Genomic DNA, 19,654 nt, shown 5'->3' with positions numbered 1-19,654 from the left:
AAGCGTGGGCTCCTGCATACGCGAAGGAGACAGGGAGCGGGTTGGAAACATTCTCGTCTTTTGCTTGATGTCAGACTTACGAGGGTCGAGCTCTCAGGGCCCCCTTTTCTCTAGTCTCTGATGCACTGAAAGACTTTCTTCGCTGTAGATGTTGTCACCTCAAGAGTAAAAACAGTACTAAATGATTTATTCTGTGAGATCACGACCCATACCCTTGATTTAAAGGGTCTTTGGGAAGCACGTGGTGGCGGCACCTTCGTGAGCGGATATCTGAAGGGCGCCAGCTCCAGGGGCCAGGCACACTGGCATGTGCTCTCTTGGGTGGCACTCAGCTCCGAAGGCCTGGCCAGATTTATTCCTTGGTGGGTCTGGCCCCCTCCTGCTCTAGAGTGGCACTGGGGTGTGATGAGGTGTGTTCCAGGGAGGAGGTGCAGCACGTGCGTGTGGAGTTGGTGGTCTGCTGCACACACCTGCAGTCCTTGAGCTCTGAAACAGGTGAGCAGGGACGGACCCGTGCTCTTACCGGTCCTGTCTGTAGGCTGCAAAGGGTAAAACAGCCTAAGAAGGATGGCATTCTGTGAGACCTGGCTTGTTAACTTATACTTCACATAATAAACTTTTTGTTTGCTTTTTATTTGTAGCGTTTATCAACTCAGAATAACTTGGGGGGGGCGGTCAGAAAGCATTCACAAGACGTTCCTCTTACTTGGGCGCCTGGGTGGCTCAGTTGGTTAAGCGACTGCCTTCGGCTCAGGTCATGATCCTGGAGTCCCAGGATCGAGTCCCGCATCGGGCTCCCTGCTCAGCAGGGGGTCTGCTTCTCCCTCTGACCCTCCCCCCTTTCATGTGCTCTCTCTCTCTCTCTCATTCTCTCTCTCAAATAAATAAATAAAATCTTTAAAAAAAAAAAAAAAGATGTTCCTCTTACTTAATGAATTTGCATGTTAAGACTATAAACAATTTCAAAAGGTTTTGGGTTTTCTTAGTTCTCTTGAAGAAAGATTAGTCTTTCAAAAGCGTGGGTGCTTTTTAAATCAGTAGTTTTCAGATGTGGCTTTAAAAGTGTGTTTGTGTGGTATATATGTACGTCTGTGTGTGTATATGCGTGTGTGTATATATATATATGTACATAAATATATCCCCCTGGAGTGTCTGCATCTGGATGCCAGGGGTCCAGGTATCCCTCATTCAAAAGCTTCCCTGGGTAACTGCTGTAGAGCAAGGACTGATTGGGAATCTTGAGTGAGTGGCAGTGGCTCAGCAGCCTGATTTTAGCTCTTACATTCCCAGGGTAGAGAAAGGGAGGAGAACAAATATATAAACCCAGAGCATTCATTTTGACTTCAGCCTTAGTAAAAGTTACACCCTTTTTCCACTAATACTCTTTTCATCTACTTTTACTGCTCATGAGTATCTTACTTTGTTTTTTTGCCATCCTGACCATTTTCAAGGGTACTAGTCAGTAGTGGTAAACATACTGTGTTAGAACAGATCCCCAGAACTTTTTCACCTGCGAAACTGGAACTCTGTACCCATTGAACAATAACGCTCCTCCCCCAGGCCCCGGAACCATTGATCTACCTTCTGTCTCTGAGTTTGATGACCCTAGGTACCTCATATAAGTGGAGTCCTACAGGATTTGTCTTTCTGTGACTGGATTATTTCACTTAGGGTAATGTCCTCAAAGTACCTCCCTGTTGTAGTATGTGACAGAATTTTTTTTTTTCATTTTAAGGTTGAATAACATTTCTCCGTGTGTGTGTGTGTGTGTGTGTGTGCGCGCGCACGCACTATATTTTGTTTATCTGTTCATCTGTCCCTGGACGCTTGGGTTGCTTCCACTAGGTGGCTGTTGTGGACAGTGCTCCTGTGAACATGGGTGTGCCAATATCTCTTTGAGACCCCGCTTTCAGTTCTTGGGAGTATATACCCAGAAGTGGGATTTCCGCTCTTATGTTAATTCTATTTGTATACTTTGAGGAATCATCACGCTGTTTTCCATAGTGACTGCACCATTTTGTATCACCACCAAAGTGCGCCAAAGTTCCACTTTCTCCACATCCTCCATAGCACCTGCTATTTTCGGTTTCCATTTTTTTTTCCTTAATAGTAGCCATCCTAATGGGTGTGATGTGATACCTCATTGTAGTTTTGATTTGCCTTTCTCTGATGATTAGTGATGTTGAACTTCTTTCCATGTGCTTGTTGGCTATTTGTATGTCATCTTTGGAGAATTATTCATTCAAGTGCTTTGCCATTTTTTGAGTTACTGGATTCTGTTGTTGATTTATAGGAGCTCCTTATATATTCTAGATATTAACACCTTTTCATATGTATGACTTGTAAATATTTTCTCCCGTTGTGTAGTTTGCCTTCTTACTGTTGATTGGGTCCTTTGATACTGTCAGAAAAGTAATTAAATTTGACATGGTTCCATTTTTCTATTTTTGCTTTTGTTGCCTTTGCTTTTGGTGTCACACCCAAGAAATCTTTGCCAAATCTAATGTCCTGCAGCTTTTTCCCTGTTTTCTTCTTAGAGTTTTATTGTTTTAGGTGTTACGTTTTGTTTTTTTGTTTGTTCTAAGTTAATTTTTGTATGTAGTGTAAGATAAGGATGCAACTTCATTCTTTTGCGTATAGATAGTCAGTTTTCCCAGCACCGTTTGTTAAAGAGACTGTCGTTTCTTCACTGAGTGGCTTGGTATCCTTGTTGAAGGTCACTGAACCACGTACACAGGATTTATTTCTAGACTCCATATCCTTTTCCACTGGTCTCTGTGTCTGTCTTTATGCCAGTAACACACTGCTTTGATTACTGTAGCTTTGTATTGTTTTGAAATAGAAAATGTAAGTCTTCCCACTTTATTCTTTTTCAAAATTGTTTTGGCTAGTCAGGGTCCCTTGAAATTCTGTACGGATTTCAGGATGATTTTTTTTTTCTTCTGTTTCTGCAAAAATCACTGTTGAAGTTTTGATAGAGATGGTGTTGCAGAAGTATTTTTAAAATAAGAAGACTTTTTAAAACAATCATTTCAGGAGTTGGCCTGAATAGTCTTAGCCAAAAAAGCCTCATAAATAAATATCCAGAAGATGAGAGCTACAGTCTTTTACAGGTTGTTCTTGCCTCCCTTGAGGTATGGTCACTGTATAGGAAAAACCATTACCAGGTTGTTCCATGAGCCTGTGCAGTTCCTAGAACCCCTTCCCAAAGATACTATCTGCATAGAACCGTCTGGCTTCCCCCTTCTCCTAGTCTTAGTGGCTCATGTGAACTGAGCCTCCCAGTTGTGTTGGGTTTGAAAGACTGAGATAATTAGGGTGAATTAAGGTAGAGACCAAGCTCACAGCCTAGAATATCATGCACTTGTGTGGAGTCACCACTTCTGTCCCTCTTCTGAAGATAAGAACCTGTCACCCGGCTCTCACCCCTGGGTGGGAGAGTGTGTTCAGAAGTCGCCCCAGCCCCCAGAAGGCACTGCGGGGATTCCTATGCCATCCTGGGCATGACAGGAGATTTTCAGTGGGAGATGAGTAGTGAGTGGATGTGGGTGGGAAGGGATGTTTTCTGAGAAAGTTATATTGGAGAATTCACCATGAGGACTGTTTTTCCCCATTGGCCTGTTTTGCCTGTCGTTTCTGAAACCCAGCCCTTAATGTGCCGTTACCTAAAAGAAAGCAATGGTCCCTGCTTGGGAAGAGGGTGGGAGGCCAGGGAGGTCCCCGCGGGCCTTCTTGCTTGGGGGCTGAAGCTGTGTACAAGGAGGGTTCACTTTGGCAGCAGTGTGTCGGATCCCCCATGATGGTGATGATATTTTCTCTCACCCGGAGCTGAATGGGACGGTACTGGACAGACTTGGTTGTCTGCAGGGATGGCCTTGCGGTACGTGCTTCTTCATCACTGCTATTTCACAGGGAGACGTTGCTTCCCAGGGGCCTCTCTGCTGTGTGGCCGGTGCTCCCTGACCCTGGAGAGCAAGGGTTGGGGATGGTGATGTCACAGCAGACGCCTGTGCACGAGGGGAGTTGTGCAGAACCCAGTCGTTTTGCCATTCACGGCTTTAAAAACCACTTTCCTGACTCTAGCTGAACTGACAACAGTACCATATAATGCTCAAAAAGCTCTGGGTTTGGATTTATATTGAACTGGGTTCAAATCCTGGTATTGTCATTATTCAGCTGCTTCACCAGCAAGCTTCTTAATCTCTTGTGTAGAACAGAAATAATGGTACTTTGCCCTCAAAATTATGGTAATAATTATAATGCATTATCAGCTGCTTAGTGTTCGGTGTCAAAATCTGTGTCCTCAAAATGTCTCCTGCTCAGAACTCCACGGTCTTCATTATCGGCGCAAGTTCAGACTCTACCCTGGTATTTAAAGTCTCATACGCTGTCGCCATATCAAACTTGTCACTTAGGTCTTTCAGAGCCTCAGCAGAAATTCTTGTCCTTTCCCATCCCTGGTGCATAGCACCCTCATTCCCAAGTAGCCTGAGCGTGAATGAACTCCTAGCCCGTCTCTCTGCACAGCCAGGTCCACCTAGAGGCCAGACCCCTCGCTCAGTCTCCTTCATCAGACCAGCGTACTCCAGAGCTGGCAGTTGGTCATTGTATCTCCGCCTGTGTCCTCCCTGAGATAGGCATTTGATGACTGAAATCTTGTTACTAACCTTGGTTTCCAGTGCGTCGTTTTGCTCATGAGCCACTGAGCAGATCCTCAATAAATAATCAGTCAACGAAAACAAACAAAAGCGACCCTCCGACTGTCATCTCAGGGTCTGGTTTTATGTACACAAAATATGTGAAAACAAAGCAAGTAAAGCATATTTTAATGCTTTTATGTCAGATTGGTTTTACAAATTAAAAACCTTGCTTGCTTTAGATAGTCATGCTTCATTCAGTGTCTGAAAAATCGGTCTTCCTTCTGATTTGCATGCTGTATCTGGGACAGATCTCAGAAACAGTCAACTCAGTAATCAGATTGCCTCTGATTAGAGGAGAACAGGCCCAGACAGTTAGACTTCCTGTTTTTGTTTAAAGTTCTTCTAAATGCAAAAGCAAATTTGTTTTTATGAAGAATAAAGGAGTAACAACTGGAACTTCAGTGAAAGATATAGAAATGCCTTTATCATACAGCCTGATTCTTAGGAGTTCAAAATGTTTTTAGTGTTTTCCTTGGAAATTACATACTTCCATTTTTGTCTCCTTTAGTTGACCAGATATACCACCTGGCCTCTCCAGCCTCCCCTCCAAACTATATGTATAACCCCATCAAGACCCTGAAGACCAATACAATTGGGACACTAAACATGCTGGGTAAGTTGTCCTTTCCTTATTTCGCAGCTGTTGCTAGGAATGTTCTAGACAATTCCAGGCATAGGTCATTAACATTCTGTTAGAGTTTGATCTTGGTCTTTAGACCCCTCCTTCATCGCCTGTCCATTCTCTTTCAGAGTGAGTTTATGAGCCATCAGTTTTCACAGGGGACACAGTCATAGTAACGGGTCTGCATTGACTCAGTTAAATCCCCTGGGAGTGACCACCCATCACTGTGACCACGCATCCTTCTTCCCTTTCCCCTGTGACATGGTGTGTGTGCCTCTGGGCTGGAAGAGGCACTGGCGACTCTGATCCAGGGTTGGGTTTGTGTGGACTGCACACACCGGGCTATCAGGAGCGCTCCTGGGAGGAGCAGAAGACCAGCCGACCTGATGGGGTTGTCCAAGCTGAGTACCTGAGTCTAGACTGAACTGTGGTATTCACTTTGAAGGTGAAAGGGTAACAGCATGAACACCGGTAAAGGTGGCCACCCGTGCATGTTCACAAACAATATGCCTCAGATTTATGGCTGTGGGTGACATGTACATATTAATGCTTAAATTAGAGACATCTGAAGTTTGACACGGGTTTCAAAAACTAGGGGTTTGATTAGTTGCAAAGTAGAAAAAAGGAACCACTTTTTAAAATGTCAAGTGAAAAATGGATTTAATTATGGGAACATTTAAAACAGCTTCTATAAATGGATTTTGGGAAATAGAGCACTAAATTTTAATTTGGGGAAGCTTGGAGACAAGGGATTGAAAGGGCAGCCAGAGATGGGTTTTCGGATCTCTCAGACTAAACATTCCGGGGGGTCAAGCTCCGTGTGAAGTGAAATGATTCATTCTCCTAGTCTAGAAAGGGCATTTGTTCTCCTCTTTGTTGCAACCCATGCCCTGGCCACCAGATGAAACAGAGTCCCCACTTTGCTCCGAGGTGAGATGTTGGTAGAGCTGCTTGCTGCCTGTTCTTGCCGCCATCAGCTCCTGCCCCTGCCCATGCTCTCTCTGCTTCCCCGGCTGCCTCCTTCGTATCCGAGCTAGATACAACTGGGGAAAAGCCACGAAGCCCAGGCTGTTTCAGAAGATAGCATTCATGGTGCAGTCACTGTGCCCAAGGCACTGTCCTGCCCTCGGATTAGGCTCATCCTCAGGCTCTTCTGGCAGGGAGCTTGGCCTTGGCGTTCCCTGGAGGAGGTGATGTATGGGCCAGCCACCAGTGACACCGAGGAGGAAGGGATCGTTCCAGTGAAAGCTGTTAGAGTTCCAGGCGGAAGGGACCCTTGAGCCATGGCTGAGATTGGACCTGGAAGTCTGGAAGGAAGGGTAAACTCCTTTCAGTAACGACAAGGACAAAACCTGAAGTGGAGGGAGAGTTGCTAGGCGACAGAGACCCTAAGCGGGACTTCATATTCTGAACGGAGAGAGGTGCTGTCATTAATCATTCTGCACTTGAGACAAGATGCAGCAAACCCCAAACGGCCCCTTCCTGGTGGGGCCCTTCCCTGTCTGTGGCTCCCCCCTTCTCTGGGCCTGTGCTCAGCTTCTTCAGGATGAGACTTCTTTGTCCAGTCTCTGCATAAACACCTGGGCACTCGAGCGGCGCACATGGGCTCCCCTGGCTCCCCCACTGAGGGGTCTTTGTGATGATGCAGATGCTCTGTGTCCTGAGTGTATCCGTGTCACTGTCCTGCTTGTGATGTCGTACTCTAGTTTGCAGGGTTTTACTGTCGGGAGGAACTTGGTACACAGGGTTCCTCTGTATTACTTTGTACAACTGCATGTAAATTTACAGTTGTCTTAAAAGTTTATTACAAAAAAACAAACCAGCTCGGGATCCTTCCTTTTGAAACTACTACCATTGTGGTATAAGTTATAAAGCCCGTAAGTTCCATATCCTGCTCTGTCCCTCTAACATTTTTTGTTCCACTGCACTGTGGCATTTGCACAGATGATCTCCACACCCTTACTGTTCGGAGCCTGATTCTCTTGTTCTTGTTGCTCATCTTCCCTCTTCACAGCTCCCTGCTTCCCTCCCCCGGTGCTCCCACACCCCCCCTCCCCCAGGCCCCGCACACGGGGGCCTTTCTGGGTCGCCGGCCACCCCTAGAAGCGTCTGCAGGTGGTGTGTACATGCACTTCACGGGCACCTCGGTGCACGGCACAGCTGGCCCCTCGGTCTGGTGACGTCTGTGCACGAAGGCTCCGTGAGGGAGTACATTCGGGAGACCCTGGGTTAAGCGAAGGGCAGTGGGTTTCTCTGGCGCAGGGCTGCTGTGAGCCTCTGAGGAACTGCTTAACGCTGGGAGTTTGTGTCTGGAGGACTTTGCCTACTTATATGACCACCATAGAGCACGATGTTCTAGCCTGTTCTACCTGCAGGGGGCTTATGCAGGACACAGGAATGTGGTGACTTTCTTTGGAGAAGGGGCCGTTGAAACTGAGCGTCAAGGAGGCAGGAGGACAGGGTGGAGGGGCCCTGCCGGGGAGACTGGCTCAGGCACACTCGGAATGCCAGGTGGCGTGTTGAGGAAGTGGCAGGTGGACCGGCTTGTGGGGGGGATAGTGGAAGTGAGGGTGCAAACGGCCTTGCCTTCTGCCTACCACCGGTAACCCTGAATCCACCTTCCCAAACTAACAGACTCTCCATTTGCCCCTGCCTCCACTTATCAGTATCGGACTAAATACTGTGCTTCCGAGGGTTCATTTGTGTTTTTCTTTCTGATTTTGTTTTTATTTTGGTTCCAGTGTAGATGACAGTGTGAGTGGATGGTTCACCGTGCACAAACGATCAGAGACGATTCATACTAAAAAATTACATAAATTGGCTACAAAAATGGGCATGCACATGTCATCTCCTCGTTTCCCTGAAGCTGACAGCTTCTCTGATCCTATCTTTGCTTTCTGTAGGACTGGCGAAACGAGTCGGTGCTCGTCTGCTGCTGGCCTCCACCTCGGAGGTGTATGGAGGTGAGTGGCGGGGCGCCCACAGGGCACTGGCTCTGGGCCCATGGGACTGTCTTAGGTGAAGAAGGAAGCAAAAATGAGTCCAGGATTCCACTGTAAGAAGGCCCCGCCTTGCTTTCCCTGTTTGTGTGTGAGGCAGCAGAGAGCCTTCCCGGCTCAGCCATCCATGTCTGCTCTCAGTGGGCCGAACCCCCTTTCCTCCTGCTGAAGAACGCTCTTGGAGGACCATGTCCTGTCACCTGGCCAGTAAGCCCCACCTCAGACAAACCCATGGAAGTATTTTTTCCATTCCGCTATGAAAGGACCCCGGAGATCATTGGTCAGGAATTTCTTTTGCCACTTTTATTAGCTGGTCCATGTTATTCTTCGGTGTGAGCAGTGGGTGCAGTGAGCCTGACCCACCGAGATCGCAGAGCTTGGCCTTTGCTCCCTTGGCAAAGAGATAGGTGCTGATTGCCTCACCTGTTGTATAATGATTTCTGGAAGAATCTTAAGTAGGTAGTGCCAGAAAACTCCTGAGCCTGTTTTGCCAACCTGCAGCGCTTCACCCCCCTCGAGGCCTGTTAAGGCAGTCAGCATTCGGAGTGGGGTGAGGGCTGTGGTTCAGTTCACATTGATTTCTGTTCGGCCCCAAACCAACCAGTACAGGCTTGTGCAGGTTTGTGGAGAACTGCTCAGTTGAAGCAGCAGAATCTGGACTCTGACATGGTGTAATTTGTCTACTGCACATTACTGTTTTGGACGAAGAAATGAGGAAGTCAGGGGGCAAAATAGGAAGAGATGTGTGTTTTTTGTTTTTTTTAAATAAGGGAACCAAGTGAAAAAAAAAAAAAATAGAAACAAATTCTAAATGCAGTTCTGTTCTCTGTAATCCCTGTGAAAAGGTGGAGCACAATCCACTTTGAAATCTTGGCAGTTAAAAGCGTCCACCGCCAACCTGTTTGGCCAGTTGCTTTTGGAACGGGCATTGAGTGGACTTGCATTTCTCCTTCCTGTCCTTTCCGTAGCAAGACTTACCAAGGGATCAGTACGTTTCCCTTTATAGGGCATTGGATGATTCCCCTTTGCTTCCTGTGTCACAAGAGGAGTGGTGTTGATACAGTTCAAAGGGCTAAAGCTTTTTAAATGTCTCAAATATAAAGGTACTCCTCTTATTGGTTCAAGAGGGCACAATGACATGTTTTCCCTGTCCAGCCTTCTTCCTCCGTTGCCTCATTTATTATCTGCATATTTGATGACACCTTGTGTTCCTTAGGGTTCTTAAATGACATCAGGGTGTAACTGGCCAGCTCCGGTGTTTGGTCACTGCAGTAAACGGATGCTTCGTGGAGGGGTGCTTGGTGGGTTACCCTCACAACATACCGAGAAGGGAAGACTAATTGGAAATCAATTTCGACTCTAGATCTTTTTTAACGACAAGGTGTGGGGACTTTATAAAGCCGTGTCTTGAACCTTGGGCATCTGGACACCTCAGCCCAGGAGTGCCCATCAAGGAGCAGAGTCAGGGGTATGCCCAATCTTCTCTTTCTTGCCATTTGCTCAATTTATGACGGTCTCTCTGGAGTCTAGGTGGCCCAGCTCTTGTCAAAAATCCCCAAAAAAGGTCTCTCAATTGTTACATCTGTGTGACATTAAGTCACTGGTTTTCTTCTCTCAGGGAATATTCGCCATAGACCTTTTCTCTCATCCTGCAGTAAAACTATGCCCCCCTTTTAAGAGAATTTTAAACCACAGCAGTGGCTAGAGAGGTCTGAGTCTGTGCCTTGATTCCATCACACTGCAGGGGAGTGCCAGCCTCCTGAACGGGGCCGGCCGGCTTCGGCACCTGTGTATTCATGTCTCTGTCCTGCGTGGGTCCCATTGTCCCCATGAGCTGAAGTCAGATTTTGGCTTTAAGATAAGCAAGAAATGAATTTATAATATAGAGCTCCTGTACATTGTCCAGATTTCTTGGCAAAGATTTATACATTTTATACTATGGCTGTATGTACCATATACATAAGGTTTTAATTCACATTTCAAAAATATACTTGTTACAAAAGCATTTGTTACTAGGTTTCTTTAAATAGTCTGTTCCCTTGGCACATCTTAAAATGTGATTGATTTACACACGAGAAAAACAGGAATTGGGAATATAAAATGTGTGCTAAAGGGTCAAGCAGTCATTTGCCTTTAGGACACTCGGTCCTTCTGCCTACACAGACCAGGGTACTGATCGTCTCACTGAGGTTCTCAGTGAGCTTCTCAAGTTTGTCCTCATGTTGTTGGCACATGGGAAAGTCCACGTGTTCCACAGAGATGCTCTTAAAATTATTTCAGTAAGTACATGCTTTACTATGATTATGTATTTTATAAATATAAAGTGGAACCATATATCCCTTCACATAGATTACATTTAATTATAGTTTGTATAATTAAATGTTAAGAACAATTTACGGGGGAGAGGGGAGACTTGCAATTGAGTGACCTTGGTCTTATAAGTTATTTTTTTCCCTGTAAAACACTGTCCTTACTTAATACGGGAGGTAAGAAGAGTGCATCCCTCTGGAACTGGGGAGAATGGACTGTGCCACATTGATAGGTATCTCCCCATTTGTAAATGTTTACCTTGGTCTTTCTAGAGCAGTCTTGTGCATCATAAATATTCATCATTCAGAATGCATATGAACTTGATGAACACACAGTCTCACTTTCCCACACTCCTAGATCCTGAAGTCCACCCTCAGAGTGAGGAATACTGGGGCCACGTGAATCCAATAGGACCCCGAGCCTGCTACGATGAAGGGAAGCGCGTTGCCGAGACCATGTGCTATGCCTACATGAAGCAGGTATGGAGCCACGTTCTGGGGGGTTGGGGTATAGATGCGCAGAACACCCGTTCCATCAAACGCAGAGCACCATACAGGAGTGAAATGCTGTGATTAAATTTGCCCGACAGTGGCTACTGGAGAAGCTTAGTTTCCCACTACTATAAATTAATAGTATTATCAACAGCTTTTCCTGTGTATGTCCTTTTTTAAAAACGATTTCCTGGAGATAAATGCTTCAGTGTGGAATGCTGTTGCATGGCTATTAACGGTACATTTCTCTATTGCCTGATTGCTCACCAGCAGTTAGTAAGTGCTTCTGTTTTCCTGAAGCCTCCAAATCAGTGAACTTTATTATTATTATTATTTTTTTTACTTTGAGTTATTTAATACGTATAAAAATGAATTTGATTGTTTTAATTTGAAACTTTTTAGGAATTGTTATTTATAGTTATTTACTATTTCCTGATTTCTTAATTATTCATTGCCACACGGGGGCTTCTCCCATGGATGACGTCATGTTGCGGATCTGCTCACCTGCATACTGTAGCAGAAGGAGCCCGTGAGACTGAGAGGTGGAGGGTCTGGGTTCCCACCCTGGCTCTGCCTCTGTGTGCCTTGAACCTGTGACCCATCTGTCACAGCACTGTGACTCCAGGCGAGGGCCCAGGCTAGGCTGCGGTCACTGTCTCTGAGCTTGGACCAGCTTTCTGACATCCTCACGGACGTGCCCTCTGGTAGAGGAGGGAGGGCATGGGGGCAAATCATTGCAGACTGGAGTCAGCTGATGTGGCCTATGCTCCGAGGACTTAGAGACTTGGATGTCTGTCCCTGAGAGCAGCATTCTGAGGCCGAGGATCCTGCCTGCCGGTGAGCTCAGATGGTCATGTTTTGCATGACGGAAGAGGCGTGTCAACGTGCCTGCCACTGAGTGTCCCTGAGCATCTTTTTTTCGCAGAAGAGAGTTGTCAGGAGCTTTTTTTCTCATGTCTTTAATGAAATACCAACATTAAAGACCCACAGAATACTGTGCTGATGGAGGTATTTATTTATTCTGTTTTCTTTCTCAGGAAACACTGATTGCTTTCTAAGCTACTTTGAGCAATTGACTCATATTATCCATTCATTTTAAGAAACGTAAATGAGTTCTGGAAAGGCCCTATCTTTATGGTTCTTGAGTCCAGAATACTTGACTTCACAATTTAGGACGGTCTCCCAGATACAGAGAACAACCTCTGGATATGTTGGTACTGAGAAGACTAACCTGAGTGCTTGAGGGGCACGTGTTGCATTTTATTGCATAATAAGTTTGAAGACTGTTGTGTTTCTTAACTGTTGGCTTGTGCTTTCAGTCTTGTGGTATTTCTTCGTGAGTTTTTATATAGGTTAAAGCTGGTGGGCAAATAGGACATTTTAATTGAACTCTTGGTTTTTATTAAATGAGTCTAGTGAGTCTCTAGGTAATACCTACTTCAAGGTATGACCTCATGATAATTGTAGTATTTAGTAATACTATAGCCAGCATTCGTTGAGCACTGACTGTATGCCCGGAACTGTGATACACACCCAGGCACTAGCCAGGGTGCTCTTTTCAAACACAGACTAGCACTGCATCTGTACACGTCATCCGGCTCATGAGCTCAGGAATATAGCATCTAGAAAAATCTGGATCTGTCAGCATTTACATTTCTGTGCACAGAGGTCTTGGGAGGTTAATGGCATAGGTAGCATTGCTCTGAAAACTGTGAAGTCATGTTCCCATTAGCAGCCCCTTGTGTGTACAGTTGATCTGTGCCTAAGTGTCCCTGATAAGAGCCCTGACAGGAGGGTGTCCCTGCATAGCAGGGGCCTTCCTTGTGAGGGACAGTCACTCACGGGAAAGCTGCCTCTGCTGTGGGATGTCTGGCTTGTGCTGCACACACAGGAGGCCCCAACAGACGATTGTTGCGGGGATGGAGGAGTCACACTGGTGGTCAAGTTAATAGTGTGCTTCTCCCTGGGACGCTGAGGGCTCTACATGTGGGAACAGTGTATGGATCGCTTCCTGTCACGGCAGTAGGTTTGGGAAGGCCTTGTGGAAGAAGGGCTCTGTGCTTTTTGAGAAGCCTGGGGTCTAGGCTAATTGCACCCAGTAGTCTGTAGATTCGTCTAGGCTCATCACATTGCTTAGCGCACCTGCTCAAGGACTCCTGTCTGCCTGGGGGAGTGTTACAGTCACTGTTGTCTGGGAATACCACCTGCCCCTTGTGGTGAGCTGGGACTTAGGAGCAGATGTGATGCAAGCCCCTTGCTCCATAGCACTGCTCCTGCTCCTTCTGGATGGCCTGAGGTCAGGGAGGGACCGCGCCCCTGGAGGGCAGGGTCATGTCCGGTTCTGGTGGCCGCCCGGCAGACGAGTGGAGCTTATGCCTCTTGACGTGGGGAGAGTGTGCCAAGGGCGGTGCCCGAGTTCTGAGAGGCCTGTGAGGAGGGCCCAGCATGGGCTTCACACCGTCCCTCCCCTGTTGTTCATCTCACAAATACTCTGCTCCCTTGCAGGGAGAGCCATGGGTCCAAGACTGGGCCCCCTTGGGGTTCCCTCTCCCTCCTTAATTTGGATCCTTGCTGAGGAGGAAGAAACATGGGTGCATTTCCTGTGGTGGAGAGGTGTTTGTGTTCCTGCTCTGGCAGGATGCATGGCCAGGAACAGAAAGTAAGAAAACACGAGCAGGAAGGAAGAAAAGTTGTTATCCGTAATCCCATCTAGAGACAAAAATAAGGACGAAACCAAGGAAAATAAACCACCATGTGAAGATTGTGAAAAGGTAAACATTTAAGACATTAAAACAAATCTTTTTACTCAGGATTTTATTATTAGCTACCAGAAAGGGTGGGGTTGGCCCTCTCTGGGTGTGGCCTGGTATTGTGGGTGGGGGAGTCAGGGTTGGTCCCTCTGGGTGTGGCCTGGTTTCGGGGGGCGGTCAGGGTTGGCCCTCTGGGTATGTCCTGGTCTTGAGGGGCCGGGGTTGGCCCTCTGAGTGTGACTTGGTCTTGGGGGTTCAAGGTTGGCTCTCTGAGTGTGACTTGGTCTTGGGGGGTCAGGGTTGGCCCTCTGGGTATGGCCTGGTCTTGGGGGGTCAGGGTTGACCCCTCTAGGAATGGCCTGGTCTGGGGCAAATCAGACCTTCTTTGGGGTTCCCACTCGAAAGTGACTGATTTTCAGAACTCTAACTTCTGCTGCCTTTCCTTCTTCCTTAGTGGACATAACCCTTCTGGACTCTGCGCGCTCAGCACGGCGCCCTGCAGTCCGGAGGCTGTGCCCTGCAGGCCTGCAGTGGCTGTTGCAGAGGAGCCAGACCCTGTGGGCTAGGAGTGCCTGTGGTGTGCTGGCATCCTGTTAGGGCTCAGCCTGTAGCGCAGATCTGTTTAATCTCACCTCGTTCTCATGACCCCTTTGAGGTAGGGCTGGGTCGCCCATTTTACAGATGGGCAAGTGGCTACAAAACTTGGGTGGAGCTCCTCAGCCGGTAAGTGGAGTTTGAACCCACACCTGGCTGTCCAGCTGCCGATGGCCCTGGTGGGGGGCATGCAGGTGAGGAAGCTTGGCTCAGCAAGAGAAGATGCAGCTGCAAGTCCAAGGGCATCGGCGCTCCTCTGAGGCACGCACGGTCGGTGAGGACACCCAGAGCCAGCAGTCCACGCAGCTCTGCTCTGGAATTGCCAACCTCTCCTTAGAGCGGTGTGGTTAGCCAGCAAGGAGTGGTGTTGTGACGTGCTCTGTTCATAGTTAGACATATTCAGCCTTTCAGGACAGCAAGAGAGATTCAAGACTTTAGGTGTGCGATTTGTGCTATCTGTCTGGAAACAAATGAAAAAAGAATGACCAGAGAGAACGGGAAACCATCATCCTTTGGCATATTTTTAATTAATTGTTTTAATAACTTTAACTCCTTTTTTTTTTTTTTTTTTACATGATACATCCTTTCTTAAGTATAAGTTGTCCCTTCATTGTGAAGACCACATACGGTAGAACTTTTCTAAAGATCTAAAGGAAGGTTTTCCCTTTTCCCAAAGGATTCTCAGGATTCTGAGTTCATTTTCATGTATGGAAATACCCTAATGTATTCTAAATAGAACTGGATTTCCCAGAAAACTCTGTCCCACATACACATTTTCAAACATGTCCTTCATGGAAAGAGAAGCTCCCGTGAGTCTTCTTCCAGGGGATGGAATGAATTGGAACCAAAGAGGATTTTCACCTTTAAAAAAACATCCGAAAAGCGAAACTAGTGTTCAAAGTTTGTTTTGCAGTGAGTCATGACAGAGGTGGTGACACCCCGAGCCCCTTCCCCGGGAGCCCCACTCAGCGTGGCACCAGGTGCCAGAGCCCTGACCTGTGTCTGTGAGCATCTGAGCTCAATCTCGAATTATTCCGCTCATGTTAGCAAGATGTGTCTGCAGGTATCATAAAAGCCTAAGAAAGGTTATTTTTGGGGTCTGGGAAAGCTCAAAAATGTTTCCATGTAAGTTGATGGTAATTGGTTCTTTATTTTATGTCATTCCTGCTTCTGAAGGGTTTCATAGGAACACCCTACTTTTGGGTACCAGGAGAAACCTGTCCTTTGAACTTGTCAGGGAGGAATTAAAGTGCACTTCCTTTGTGCACTTGTATGCAATGCTTTTATAAATGTGGGGACTTGTCTGCATGCTGTGGTCAGTGGTTGGTGTGTATTTGAGCTCCAGGCTGTGCATGAGTATGACTCTCTGGAGTCTGTGGCCCACCCACAGGGCTGGGTCTGCAAAACAAGCCACCCTTCATAAAAACGTAGATTGGCAGAGCAGAAAGACAGAAAACTCCAAAATCATCTAGTCCAGTGGTCTCGAGGTTTTGTTTTATTTTCCAGCATCAGAATACTTTTAAAAAATGAAATAGTTGGTATGTATATTTTAGTTCAAAAAACAGATATTCAGCAAGCAGCTAACAAGTCAAATGTTTGAAGACAGTATTCACCCTTTAGGGGTGAAGAGCCTGTGTCACCTTGTTTCCTGGCGCTGCCGCTTGCTCGCCGAGTACCTGCCCTCCACACCTAGAAACTGGCAGAGTAGTACTTGACGCCTCCTGGTCTCGCTGTGAGCGTTGGCCTAGCCTGCTGCATAACGAACACTCCCGACTGATGGTTAAGACCAAAGCAGGGCAGTTGAGGGAGATTGCCAGACAGACGCATAACTGCTGTCCCCTGACCTTGTATGGCCTTGTCCCTTTGGCATCACCGAGAGTGAATTGCAGCTTTTTAGCACCTTGGAGAATCATGCTCAGCAAGATTGCTCTGTGTTCTGTAATGGCCTTCATCTTCTCCCCAGGTAGGGAGCAGACCCCATTAGGATGCATTTAGGTAGGAGAGGCCATAGGGGAATTACACGGTTCAGTGTTCAGGGTTTCACAGTGCTGTTGCTTTCGTGATGTGTGTGCACTTCTCCCAGGGGCATGAGGAAGATTATGGAAGCACCACAAAGTCAGGCCCATTGTACCTGGGAGCACTTTTTGTTATTTCTCTGACCCCATCCCTGCCTTAGCTACCCCCTTCAGGGCAGGCTGCCTACACCACGGAGTGGGCGGCAGATGGCCAGCTCTTGGTCAGCACCTGCTCCCTCCCTATGCAGGGCTTCTGCGTTCCATTTTCCGGCACCTGCCATAGTGAAGACAGGGACTGTGATCATACTGTGTGGTTCAATGGCTTGAGACAGTACTCGCCAGGGAATGACTGCATTGAAAAGAGCTTTTGAGGGAGAGCCCATTTAATCCCTGCTGGCAACATTTCTCTCCTCTGGAGAGGTTTGGGGAGGGAAGTCTTTGTTCCAAACTTCACTGTATCTCTTGGGTTACTGCTGGTTGATCAGTCAGGCCTGCCTTCCAACTGCTCACCCCTCCTGGGCACTGGAAATAGGCAAGGAGACATTCTGATGGCAGCTCACCCTTCTGGGATTGTATATTATTGTAGCCTGGCCACTGTTTCTGAAGCCCAGTTATCAGAGCAAGCCACGTGCTCTTTAGCTGTGTGTGCTTACATACACTCACTCAAGGGGCGCCCTGAGCATTGTCTTCTCTCAAGTTGCTACTGGTTTTATGTTGCTGTGACTCAAACTTAGAAGAGTCGTCCAGATGCTTGATAAAAACTTCTTGATGCTTGGAGGCATGAGCGAATGACTCCTGATCGTCACCCGGGACAAAACCATGGACACAGTGAAAGCCAACCATTCTTAATGACCCGGCAGTTCCTTTCTGAATCACTGTTGCGTGTACGTGTGTGAGTGTGCAGAGACCCTGCATTGTGCCATGGGGGAAATTCAGATGCACCAGCCTGGTAGTCAGCAGGACACTGCCCCTGGCAGATGGAATATTGAATATGAGTTGAGATTGTGCATGTGTTTGCTCATTGGTCCTGCAGAGGAGGGTCTCCCTGAAGAGGCATCACGGCCTATTGGGCACCTTCTGGGTTTTCATTCAGGGAAGCAGGCTTTGGGTCTGATACTGACCCTTTGTTCAGGCCTGAGATGGGGAGTCATTATACTTGCCTCCAAAATGTGGATGTGAACACCCACTGGGCTGCCACCATAAGCATCCTGTCAGTACCTGCTGGCGGGTCCGCCCTCCCACTTGGAGCCCCTGCAAGATCCCAGGGGATGAGGGCTGATGAACTGTGCATGCCGAACGGGGGTGGCCTTTGTGTCCTGATGAAGCAGGACACAAACTCTGGGCGATGCCAGTGCGCGAGAGGAGAGCAGGTCTTAAGTTGAGTGAGCCTTGGGTTTATGTTTATTTCGTTTGAGTTTGAGAGCTGGAGTTTTCAAAAAAGCACGGTGGCTCTCCCAGCAACTGTACCGGTCCAGGGGCGGTCCTGTAGCACCTGAGTTCACGATTCAAACGGGAAAACCAAAACAAACAAACCCGTGTACGTGCTGGCCAGTTCATGTCCGCAAACACAGCTTCTGTGAGGCCATGTTCTGGAGTGTCGTCCCCTAGGACGGAGAAGTCCGGAGGATGAAAGCATTAGATTTGTTGCAAACCTTGCATAGCCTCTGCAACATGCCCAGCAGGCATGTTGGTTTGACTCGTAAATTTGATGAGGTTTTTCCAGTCTGTTTCTAGGATAACACCATATTCATCTACTCCTGATTCTTCATCTTCACAATTAAATGCAAGTGGATACTTTCTGAGTTCTTTTCTGTTGAGATCAACATCTCTGCTTCTTTCTCCTCCTCCCCCCATTTTGGAAATGCTCTCTGGTTAGTTCAGCAGAGAAAGGAGTTGATTTATTCCTGAATTTAGGATTATAGATCATACCTTAATCCTAAGACTCTTGAGTAGCTCATGTGAGCATTATAATGCGTTGCTGGGAGGAATTAGCAAAGATATAGCCGTCTGGTTTCTAGAAGTGAGCTGTGTGCTGGATCCATGCTTCCCAACCATTTCAGATCTCGGTGCACATAAAAACTGCTCGTGTTTGTCTAGTAACTGGGACAGAGCTGAGGCTGCTGTGGGCAGAGGTGGCCAGCCGGGTGGCTCCAACCACAGGGAGGCAACATGGGTCCTTGGGACACGGTACCTCATCACCTCTCACTCATTACACTGGTGGAAAAATCTGTGCTGAATCAGCCCTGTTAGTTGAGGGTTCTTTGGACCCCAGCCTGTACCGGACCTGAAGTGGTAGAATTAGAATAGAAAACTTTCTGGATGAGTAGAGACAACAGTAGCAACCACTGCTTTTCGCTACCAGGCCCGGGCCAAGGGTTATGCAGGGATTGGCTTCCTTTTTGTGAGCCCTGTGTGAGGTGAGTACGCTCCTCTCCCAAGTACAGTAGGGCTGAGCAAGGGTAAGTGGAGCTGGAGGGCTCGTGAGCCCCGGGGCCTCGCCCTGCCATCCTGCCTGCCCTCAGACTCCTGGAAAATGCATGTCTGTAGTCTAATGGGTGAAACAGATTAGACACACAGACGCTGTGGAAGTCCACTAATTCAGGGTGAGATAAAAACATTAATTTTTGATTCAGGAAGAAGCAGCCTGTGAAATTAATAATTGCATGAGATAGTTTCAAGAAGGCTTTGGGGGTTTAAAAAACATACTTTCCTGATTACATATTTGAAATATACTTTCCCTGATACGAAAGTAATGCATATTTATTGTAACAAAAATAGAAAGATCTAAAAAAACACATAGGGGCGCCTGGGTGGCTCAGTTGGTTAAGCGACTGCCTTCAGCTCAGGTCATGATCTCAGGGTCCTGGGATCAAGTCCCGCGTCGGGCTCCCTGCTCGGCGGGGAGTCTGCTTCTCCCTCTGACCCTCCCCCCCTCATGCTCTCTCACTCTCATTCTCTCTCTCAAATAAATAAATAAAATCTTTAAACAAAAAATTAAAAAAAAAAATAAAAAAACACGTAGAAGAAAATGAACACCTATAATCCGACCACGTAGAGATAGCTATTCTCGGTGATGTTGGCACCGATTTTTCCAGGTTTTGTAGCTAGTAGCCCATAGGGGGCGCTGCATTGTCTTTAGTTTTTCACTAAAACAAGTCCGTTTTCTGTTGGGA

General features: G+C 47.1%; 1 protein-coding gene across 10 annotated transcripts in view; it reads left to right on the top strand.

Moving 5' to 3' along the window:
* Nucleotides 1-19,654, top strand: part of UXS1 (UDP-glucuronate decarboxylase 1) — a 98,442-nt gene that overhangs the window by 59,235 nt on the left and 19,553 nt on the right. For all 10 annotated transcript variants that reach the window (XM_032419191.1, XM_032419190.1, XM_032419197.1 and 7 more), the window contains 3 exons: nucleotides 5,209-5,313; nucleotides 8,226-8,285; nucleotides 10,989-11,110. In XM_032419191.1, the coding sequence (XP_032275082.1) occupies nucleotides 5,209-5,313; nucleotides 8,226-8,285; nucleotides 10,989-11,110 (287 nt within the window). The remainder of the gene's footprint in view (nucleotides 1-5,208; nucleotides 5,314-8,225; nucleotides 8,286-10,988; nucleotides 11,111-19,654) is intronic.

Source organism: Phoca vitulina, unplaced genomic scaffold, assembly GCF_004348235.1.
Source record: "Phoca vitulina isolate PV1807 unplaced genomic scaffold, GSC_HSeal_1.0 scaffold22, whole genome shotgun sequence".
Taxonomy (NCBI): Eukaryota; Metazoa; Chordata; class Mammalia; order Carnivora; family Phocidae; genus Phoca; species Phoca vitulina.
This window is presented reverse-complemented; position numbering and strand designations above follow the sequence as displayed.